This window comes from Procambarus clarkii, chromosome 93, assembly GCF_040958095.1.
Source record: "Procambarus clarkii isolate CNS0578487 chromosome 93, FALCON_Pclarkii_2.0, whole genome shotgun sequence".
NCBI lineage: Eukaryota > Metazoa > Arthropoda > Malacostraca > Decapoda > Cambaridae > Procambarus > Procambarus clarkii.
Genome location: NC_091242.1, coordinates 5,783,508 through 5,794,633, shown reverse-complemented (window position 1 = coordinate 5,794,633; position 11,126 = coordinate 5,783,508). Strand labels below are relative to the sequence as shown.

Sequence of the window (11,126 nt, the reverse complement as noted above, 5' to 3'; positions counted from 1 at the left end):
TATTGCCGACCATTGGAATTCCTTTGATCGCTTACTGAACACACGAGAATAACAAATGACTACTATCTCGTGCATTTCTGATCGAGAGATTTATAAATGGTTAATTAAATTTTGGTCGAGTATAATACATATTTACTGGCCAAGAGAAGTATATTTTATGTTGAGTGCTGGTCTTTTTGTATTTGTTCCCTGCATCTGTTGTGGCTGGAGGCGGGTTAGGGACCGGTTGGTGAAAGGACAGTGATTAGTTGGTGGATGGGCGGTGGCTCACTTGTGGCTGTTTGATGACAAATTGGTAACTACTTAATGATTGGATGGTAACAGGCTGGTTACCCCCCCCCCCCCCTCTCTCTCTCTCTCTCTCTCTCTCTCTCTCTCTCTCTCTCTCTCTCTCTCTCTCTCTCTCTCTCTCTCTCTCTCTCTCTCTCTCTCTCTCTCTCTCCCTCTCCCTCTCCCTCTCTCTCTCTCTCTCTCTCTCTCTCTCTCCCTCTCCCTCTCTCTCTCTCTCTCAGCACCTTGATCACACTCCAAGTAATCACAAAAGTTATAATTGCTGGCCTTTACCCTCCTGTCTCTCGCAAATTGCTTCATTCACCGATTAACTGCTGCATTGTTGCCAGGCTATTTTATTATCTAGACTCTAGACACACGTGCCGCACGCTGGTCAGCCTGGTCGCTGCTCACTCCGCTAGCTATGTCATTGTCTTACACGCCCACACGCCCACACCCCTCAAACACCCATACTCCTCACACGCCCACACTCATCACACACCCATACTCCTCACACGCCCACACTCATCACACACCCATACTCCTCACACGCCCACACTCATCACACGCCCACACTACTCACCGCCGTCCACCGCCCACAATCACCCATATTTATTATTTACAGTTAGCAAGCTAGGGTTTGGTTAAAATTTCTGTAGTAGATCATTTTCAATTAAATATTTACACATTTCTTGAACATTTGTTATAGAGCTGTCTCTAAACTCACGTATATTTTCGCACTCCATCACATAGTGACGGAGGGTGTGCGGATAATTTTGTTGACACAGTTTACATTTGATCAGATCTACATCAGCAGGTAATGAAAATTCCTTGAGATACGTATAACCGAGTATAAGCCGATCAGCAGTAACATCTACGAGTCTGCTGATTTAATTGGATAATCCTAAGATGTGTGGCTCTTCTTGCATGATAGTATGATGATGGAATTGCTGGTGTAGATTTCACCTTGTCTCACATCTACAAGCTTTTGTTTAAGTTAAGTTCTTGGTGTATTATTGCTCTCAGACTGATTATAGGCAATCCAATGTTATCATAAACTCATTCTTTGAGGTTATCTTGAGATGATTTCGGGGCTTAGCGTCCCCGCGGCCCGGTCCTGGATCAGGCCTCCTTTTTGTTACACACCCCCAGGAAGCAGCCCGTAGCAGCTGTCTAACTCCCAGGTACCTATTTACTGCTAGGTAACAGGGGCATCAGGGGGAAAGTAACATTTTGCCGATTTGACTCCGCCTCCACCGGGGATCGAACCCCGAACCTCAGGACTACGAATCCGAAGCGCTGTCCACTCAGCTGTCAGGCTTGAAAGCAGATTCTTTGGCTAACTCAGCAGCTCTTTAATGCATTCGGAGGCCAACAAGGTATGGGTTCCACATGAAATGGACTTTGTTACCATCATCAATAATTTTGTTGTATTTGTGTCTAGCTTCAGACACGAGTATGTTACAACTGTCTTGTGAAGAGTTGGGCACTGCTGTTACTGACAACAATGTTGTGGAAATATTGAAGATCAATAATGCTGTGCAGAAATCTTCTACTGTGACAATCTCAATAGTGAATTTGTACAACAATTTCAAGTTATATTAAAAAGTGTTCCAGATGGACTGACAGTTAGACAGACAGACAGAAACTGATGGACGGTCAATGTAACAAAACTGATAATTCAGAATAGGCTCAGTCTTCCCTTCCTGGAAAAAAAGAGCTAAAGACAAATTTCTAAAATACAGGTAATGTGAGGAGATAAGAGTAGACGTGATTTCCTCAGGAATTCTCACTCAAAAGCTTGGAAATGGGAAAAGTCTCCAGCGGGGCTCTTGGACGCCTGGAACGCCCTTAATCTCTCTGGAAATACTGGAGGAGTAGAGAAAGCAGGATGCTACGATGGCGGAGAAGCAGTATGAAATGTGCGAGGCCGTCTAGAGTATCAACTGAAAAATATTTATATCAATAGCTACCTCTACCAGCTTGGTTATTCAATCCTTCATGGAGGTCTTAAAGGAAACTTGGTTGATAATCTGAAAAACGCAAATTTTCCTCCTCCACCTCCTCCTCTTTTTTCTAAATCGCCTCATTCTCCTTTCTTGTTAGCAAGCTATTTTATTCACTGAGGGAAAAGGTGAAAATTATGCCTTCCTGACTTGCTTGACGGATATGGCATGTGGTGCCGTGGCAGTCTGATTCCTCCACTGCTAACAAGCTGCCGTGACAGTCTGGCTTCTTCACTCTTACACCCTACAGCCTTCCAAACTCTTACAGACTGTCTGCCAGCTGACACAATGTGATCTCTCCAGTGAGGTCAGTAAGACGAAGGTCCAAGGAAAAAAATATATATCATCAAGGGAGACCAGTGTATCATACATTTCTAGACAAGATAGTTTCGTTTTGTTTAATCCAGTTAATTACCGTTCCCAGACTTGCTACCTGTTTATTAGACTTTTTATTCTGAGTGCATGTTTTCCTATCGCGGAGGTACGAAGTTTAAACATGAATTGCGTCTGAGAAGATTATACCCAAGTGTCCATTAGTTTTACATCTGGTTTGGATACCCGGGTTAGTTATACTTGATCCAAAATAAGTTGATTGTATCTAAAGACGATGATGATTTTACAGAATTAAATCATTGATATAACTGCCCCCCTCCTCCACTCCCTCCACCCCTTAATCACCCTTCACCATCCCCCTCATCATCTCCCCCCCCCCCACATCCTCAGACACACACACTGGAATGTGTCTCGGAAATCTGTGCACCAGTTGATTGACAAGCACAACTAAGTGAGTACACACACACACACACACACACACACACACACACACACACACACACACACACACAAACACGAAAGAGCAGAGCTCAACCCCCGCAAGTACAACTAGGTGAAAACACACCCACACCGGATTAAAAAATTACCGAAATTTTTAGTCAAGTATCCAGTATGCCTCTTGCAGATAATGCCCATAAGTCTATTGTCTGCAAGCTCTCATTGCCTCCTAGTTTCTTATTTGCATACCTCATAACCCTGCACTGTAACATTAACTACAAAAAACATAATTTGATAATTACCCATCAATCTTGATCACAAATTCGATATAAATTAAACATGTAAATAGTTAACCACACATTGAGTTAAATTCTTAACCCATTATAACCCTGTAACCCATACCCACTGCCAACAGCATGGGTATGAGGGGAGGGGGAGTTCCCCCCCCCCCTAAACTAAGGAGGAAATGTGAAATGCGAAGGGCCAAATGATAGACGGGTGTGAATCGCAGGAACAAAGCTTAACAATACTACAAACCAGACATGATAGGGCTATCTCATCAACATCTTTAAAATTCTAAATTAACTGAGACAAATTAATCCGGACTTCATTAAAAGGCATCAAAACGCGGAGGTTAAAAAGTAAAATTTACCTCGCACAAGTGAAAATAGCTTCCAGTTCAACAATCCACAGTGTAGAGCAAATAACAGGAAATGTTTTTTTCACCCACTGGGTAATAAACCCATGTAATCGCCTGTCCGCCGAAGCCGCACATGCCAAAATAGTGCCCCAGTTCAAAATACAACTAGAAAAACTCACCAGAAAGAATGAGGTCTTTCACAAGCCGCTGGCTTCCTGCCCCGGTCGAAGTCACTAAAGAGACTGTGACCCTCTGGTAAACCTAGGCTACTGTTAAATGAAAGTTCCTAGTTTGGGGGGGGAGGGGATACTCACGACTAAAGAGGCAAGCGATCTTCTGTTAAGATTTTAATTGCAGCCTAATGATTAAACTAAAGATCCTCACACCTTTCTGTGACGGGGCCGAACGAAGCTTGGTCGTGCACCCAAGATAAACTGCTAAAGTTTTCATGTAGAATTTTTCGCTAGCACATCGAATGCAGCGGAAGATAGGAAGGCTACTAAAGTCAGACAGGTCAACATGTCTGACTGAAAGTGAAGGCAGAGCATCGTCGTACAGTGAGAACTAACCCTTTATAAATAAACCGATCATTGTACAAAACCAGAGACAATATATAGAATAAAGAGTGCATAATACAGAACCAGTCTTTCAGCCTCTAAAATGCCTGAAGCCTAGTAAATAGATTTGACACACTGTTGTGAATCGTGTGTAACGACTCTCATCATAACAACAAAGGCCAACTGCTCGTTAATCCAGCCGCCAAACCCCGTGGTTGTGAGTGAAAAACGGTTTACACACGACTTAACTGATGATGTTCGAGTATTTCTCGAACAGTGCTTCGCTGACGACTTCTGTTCGAAGCACAACACTGTAAATGCTTCACCCACGTACTTCAAATACAAATAATCGTCAACAGTACCTAAACACCGAACCTAACCTACGCCTAACTATACATAGAACTCTAATGACTAATAATATTAATTTATAACGAACATTTTGAATGCACAATTCGTAAAAATTTATGACTGTGTATTGAGATGGTGTTTCAGGACGCAGCCAGCCGCTGATTTAACGAGCCTGGCCTGAAAAAAAAGTTATATATAAACAGGAGGTTTGGCATCTAGATTAGCCTTTGTTGATGAGGGTAGGCTGGGAAACCCGTCCTCAGGCCAGGTTCGTTAGAGGCAGTCCCCCCGAGATGCATTCATCGGTTTTAACATTGTGTAATAAAAATAGGTTTGTTCTCAAATATAAATGATTATAATTATACAATAAAAATTAAATGTATAGTTAGGCGTATGTGTTAAGGTTCTGTTGGCGATTATTTGTGTTTGCAGTGAAAGTGAATGTATGTGAATGAAGCATTTACATACTCGCGATGCAAGCAGAGGACTTCAGCGAGGTACTGCTCAGCCATCATTTGTGAGTAGCCTAAACCGTTTTCATTCATAAACAGGGAGTTTGTCAAATAAATTAACGAGCATTTGGCCTTTGTAGATGAGGACGAGCTGGACTGAGAATTTGCAGTACGTGGATGAAGCATTTACAGAAGTGGAACTCGAACATAAGAAGTGAAAGAAGCAATTTTCGAAAAATTCGAATGTCATCAATTGAGTCTTGTGTAAAGTGTTTTTGTTTCATAAACAAGGAGGATAGCGGCTAGATTAACGAACATTTGGCCAATATTCATGAAGACGGGTTGACATCGTGGTAGGAATTTAAACCAGTTTGATGGGATCGAACCGTGTTTAATGACTTTCAAGCTTGCTAATTGCTCGAGTTGAGGTTCGTGTCGGCCCACCACCACGATTCAAAATTTCCATTCGTAGACTGAACGGGAAGGAGAGAGGGTGGTGAACTGGTGTTGGTCTGAAAGCCATCTATGTTGCAATCATCTTCGCGAGACAAATTTGTAATGGTGAATGCGGCATATAACGCAGAGGAGGAGGTATGGTTCATGTTAATGATGCGTAAGCTTAGCGTTTGTGTGTTTTAAGTATTGTTACCCGTGTTAATGTCCTCGGCGGCTCGTATCCGAAAGGGCATGTGGCAGCGAATTTGTTTTGAGCAACTAGTTTCAGCAATTTGACGCTTGTCCAGAGCTCTGCGCCCCCTCCCTCTCCACCCGGGGTTTTCCAAGCCCCCCGCAACCCCCTTCTACTCCCTCCGCCCCCAAGGCTTGCCGAGAACCCTTATAAGGTGTAGGTTGAAAAACCAATATCAGTGTGCTAAACATGCGTCAAATAATTTATTAAATCAAACATAACGCATAATTATTACATTACACAGTGAAATCAATGGAAGCCGCGGAAGCCTAAGAGGGTTCAGTTGAATCCCAGGTTTTATTGCTTTTAACCATGTCGTGGTGCATCTGCCATGTCATCTCCGACAGCTCCCTACGCCATACATCGTTCCATTAGACAGCCTCACTAGGACACGGTAATCTGTTGCTACAGTTTTATTTTTACCTCAAAAGTAGTCCCCAGACTACAGGCATAAACAGTAACCACTGTAGAGCTACCATATATTAAGGTTTCTAGTGTCTTCACTTTGACCATACTTTAATCTGGCAGTATTTATTTCACAAATGCGTACTACAGTGACCTTGGTAGTTTTAAATTAAACTTTAACGTGTCTTTAGGGCGTTTGAAACTCCCGCTTTAAAAATGTATAGATTGAAAACCAATTTTGGTTGACAGGAGTTGGAGCAGGGGCTGTCTATGGTGTGGCGTCCGCTGGTGGCCAGGTTCACCCCCGACCCTGATTTGATCTACTGGGTCCCGCCCCTCTACAATTCTCATTTTATCAGGTATGCTGTGCACACCTTATATTTTACACTATTTAATGTTACTAAAAATGTTTGTTGGTTTAAGTTAAGTTTGAACCGTGACGTTAAACAAATTTAGGCTACAGGCAGTGCAAAATAAGGTACTAAGAACTCTAAAGCATTGTCCACTAGATGATCAGACAATCCGATAGTTATGTGAACACCTTAACATAAACCACTGCGCATCAGATTACAACTGTCACCAGGGTGTGGAACTCGATCGAAATGTTAAGACACAATGCTAGAAAGACTAGTCAAAGATGAGACGCCCCACTCCCACAACTTGTGGCCCAGGAGCCTCTCATCTTCTCGATAGAATCAGAGCCCAACAATACATCATTCCTGGATGAAATGTTCATCAGAAACCATTCCCCCTCTTAAAAATTATATACACAAATAAAATACCCTTTAAATAAAAAAATGTACATAAACATGTTAATGCTAAGTATACATGTATAGTATAAGTATACTAAGTATAGTATACAACTATTGACATCAATGTGCTAATGTACGTATGAAGAACCTTACACACGCAGTTCCATGACAAACGATCAAGCTAAGCTTAGCTGTGAAACACACACACAATCATGTTAACAAGGCAAATAACCCGGCTGCTGTCATAATTTGTACCACATTTCCAATTTCCAAACTTCTCCCTTCGTCTGTTCCTCTGCATCATCCCCCCCCCCACCATGACACCCCCCCCCCCCAAACAAATTTCTCTCTCGACTGTGTTTTGAATTGTTAAAATAATTAGGCATCCTTATGTACGATAATTGATTAATTTCCATTTAGTGCTGATTAGATTTTAATGTGAAAGTTTTATTTTTAGTTGTATATTGAACCCCCCCCCCCTACGTTGTTGCAGAATACACGAGTCTCGTGCAATGGATTCGCAACGGATGCCCTCAGAGAGAATGAATGATTGTGAAGGTTCTTCTCAAGCGGAACAAGAGTATCAAAATAATCCATGTCAACCAAATTCACAAATTATGAAAGATATCGTGTGTTATGAGCAGGAAAAAACACCGAAAGCAAGATTTAAAACAAACCGAACAATTTTATCAAGTAGCCCTCAAAATTCGTATGAGCTTTTTAGTGCACAAAGAGCTCGTGTTGGTTCAGTTGATAGCGTCACTTTATCAATATATAAGGATGAAAGGCAACAAGAAAGTGTTCGTATGAGATCCCGAAGTGTTTCTTTTTCCCCAAAGAACTTGAAAGAGCTATCTAAAAACCTTCGAAGGATGTATTCCAGCATGCACTCAGAATACACCTCCAGGGACAATAATACAAAGGATCTTGACAGCTTTGCCGGCCACAACTTGGATACATTTGACTTCTCACAGATAAGGTAAGTATTGATATTTGTCTAACATTCCAGATAGCTGTTTTGTATTTGTCAAATGAATGACAGGCATATTAGAAGTAAATAATTTTGAAACTCTAAAATGTTAGATAAAACTACGTTTAATGCCACCGTTGTATATACCCCACCCCTAAAGCCTAAGAAATGGTAACTTCACCAGACAAAATAGGTCCCATCCCATCCATAAGTGTGAATGAAGGTACATTCACAGTGCAATTATCACAATGATAAAGCCTTAGAACAGAATATACCCGAGTTAGAACATGGTGTCAGTCTCCAGGACAACCTCTCCATTCTTAAACCATATCCATATAGTGGGTACCGCTTGTGTATGAGAGTTATCTCCAGTGAAAATAAGCCATAGTAAATTTTGAAGATGGTAATACAGGGCCAAGAAAATATGAATTAATATTTCGGTAATGTTTCATATATCCATCAATGTTTAATGAAGGGGGAGGATGTAAGAGGCACAGGGTGGAGGCATGTTCCCCTCAAAGATTGTTGCTCAATTATATGATCAATAGAATCGGTATCAGAAATGCTGCTGCTTGAGGGCATTATATCGACAAGTGAAAGTCCATATCAAGTTAAGAATGAGGTTGAAGTCCTTACAGAAATTTAAATCTTATGAATATATTTACACGTAACTTGAAACAGCTACAATAGTTGAGGTTTTATTGTAGTGGAAATAAATCAGGGGCAATCGTGCCTATAATAAATTGCATCCCACTCTTCGTACATTTCGAGATGATAATGTCTTTCATTGCTGGGGGACTGGATTATATCCCCTCGTTCTAAAATATGTACAATAATTACCTTTCAAATCAACTATTAAAGTTTGACTAGTTCTAGAAAAAAACTAATTTTTTATATAAATACCCTCAAAATTATCGGATGTCCTCTCCTCATTGCATTGCAAAAATTGAAAATAAGTATTGAATCAGCTTTTGTGTGTGCAGTAGTTAAGGTATTAAATAATTTGCGTCACAAAGGTCTTTGGTTTCCTATAAAACAAAAGTGCAAATCCAGTTAAATTCAACCGAGTGTCGCAGGAAGAAAGAACAAAGCTGATCGGGTTTTAATTTCTAATAATAAAGTTTAAGACTAATAAATTTGTCCACTGACTTACAGGAAAACTGAATGGGCGGCCTTTCAGGGAGAGGACGTAAGTTTCTTGGAAGAGCTCAGACCAGACAAGCAGACCCTCGACAGTCGTGGCAAGCAGCAGCGTAAACGTCTGTACTTTATCGCAGCCTTCTTCCTTTTGCTGCTTGGGATAGTAGCCGTAATAGGTAAGACCTGAAAACCGATGCTGCTGTTGTAAAGACGCGAGACGGGTTTAGTAATGTCACTTAAGCGCTTCGTTTGTTTGTCATTGTGAAGGTTAAATTCCTGCTATTTAATCTTAAGACTAATTGCGATGAAGGGTAACATTTATAAATTGGAGAGGTAAAAGAACGTTCACGTTTTACTTTATTCTAGAATACTTATCCCTACCACTAACCTTCCTAATACTAACGATTGATTTCATCTTGCAGTGGTGGTCTTCACCTACAAGCTGCGGTGATCAAACCCCCAGAAAGGGATGTCATCACAACTCTACCTTATTCTTGAAATGCACTTCGTAACCAATAAATTTCCAACTTCTTGAAATTAACAAACTTTCTGTAAAAATCCACACTGACTACAATATGCACGGTAACTTCACCAGGAAAATACTGCAGGTTTTATTTTGTTTTTTATCTGATCTAAGTTTGTGGCCCAGTCCTGTTCGAGGCATGTACTTTAATATTAGGTCTCGGGCTTCGGTTAGGTTTTTTTCATTTAAGTGCATTCATACAAAAAAGTTAATAGTTTCTTTAAAATCAACATGCTTTTTACACACAAACTTGCACAGCTATGATTGAAAACCGTGTTGCATCACATTTTCATACTTGTATGCTATTTGCTCAATATATTATGCAAGTAGTGTAGGCCGAATAGGCCAGGTACTATCAGCATCATGTGTGGTAATATATACAATACAAATTACATATTGAGTGTTTAAACGCTTGGGCTTGATCAGTGGTCGCCATCTTTATGGCCGTTAAGTTGGGGATTCTCATACCTTATGACTTGTCTTTCCAGCTCTTCTACGGTGACACGAGGTTTCACAACCTCTCCATGATTTAGCTGTATCTTATAATCTTGCAGCCTACTGTCAGTTTTAATATCTCGATGTAATGTTTTGATTTTATTGTCATTAATTTTAATAACATTTCTGTACTGAGGTTTGCTAAATATATGGTTGCTTGATAACAATTAAGACAAATGTAGACTTAATTTATAAAAATAATGTCGGGTTATTTGTCGAGTCTTAAAATTGTAACTGCATCCTATGCAAGTGTAATTTGTCACGCAACTGTCCTCTGAACCCTGTTGATCAATAAAAAAAATTAAGGTCTTAAGTGAGCTCATTTCCCTTCCCATGATCCTCACGGCAGATAACGTCAATTCAATCCAATTTAGGGGCAAGCTAATTTGAAACAATGCTGTCTAAAATAAAATTCACGCATGTCAAACGTTCGGCCCACATGCGGCATTTTGCAAGCACACCTGCGGCCCGCATAAATGATACTGTAATTTGGTCGTTTAACGGCCAAAATTGCCGTTATCATTTTAACAATCACCTTCAGCACCATTCACCTTTTGATGTTGCCAAGGCAAAAGAAAGCCTGCTATTATAAATGCAGTCTGATTCTACGCTCGGCAAAGTATCTTGAAATGGGGATACCTCGTCTTTAATTTCTGGAAAAGTTTAGACACTTCAAAAACTTTGCCACAAAGATTATGGCAATATTCGGATCTACTTAAGTGCGTGAACCGGTATTTTCCTTCATGAAATAAACTAAAACTTCTCGAAGAACAAGACCGACTGATCAACACACGTCTTTTTTTATCAAAGTGGGAACTGCACAGACACTTCAGCCGGACACTGCAAAAATTGTCATTAAAAATAATACTCATGACAAAACACTAAAGATTGAATAGTCGTAAATAAATGTTCATTCTGAACCGTTGTACTTTCTATACAATGTATTTGTTGCTGTTGCATAGAAGTCTGTTGCCGTTTAAAATTTTTTTCTTTTGTTAAACTACTTCATTACTTTGCATTCGTGAATGTAGCTAGTCGCTAAACGATTTGTATGCACATTGTATGTTTCTAGGTTTAAGTAATAAAAATATTGTACAATAATTTGTATT

At 40.3% G+C, this 11,126-nt stretch overlaps 1 protein-coding gene across 3 annotated transcripts; it reads left to right on the top strand.

Annotated features, from left to right (window-relative positions):
• Positions 1–5,406: 5,406 nt before the first annotated feature.
• Positions 5,407–10,326, top strand: LOC123746760 (uncharacterized). 3 transcript variants are annotated; one of them, XM_045728510.2, is made up of 5 exons: positions 5,413–5,635; positions 6,387–6,496; positions 7,383–7,868; positions 9,015–9,175; positions 9,422–10,326. In XM_045728510.2, the coding sequence occupies exons 1-5, from the start codon at positions 5,570–5,572 to the stop codon at positions 9,448–9,450; spliced, it is 852 nt and encodes a 283-aa protein (XP_045584466.1). In that variant the 5' UTR covers positions 5,413–5,569; the 3' UTR covers positions 9,451–10,326. The 3 variants fall into 3 exon arrangements, with proteins under 3 accessions (XP_045584468.1, XP_045584466.1, XP_045584467.1); XM_045728511.2 differs by lacking the exon at positions 5,413–5,635 and adding an exon at positions 5,747–6,126; XM_045728512.2 differs by lacking the exon at positions 6,387–6,496 and having other exon boundaries at positions 5,407–5,635.
• The last annotated feature ends 800 nt before the right edge of the window (positions 10,327–11,126 follow it).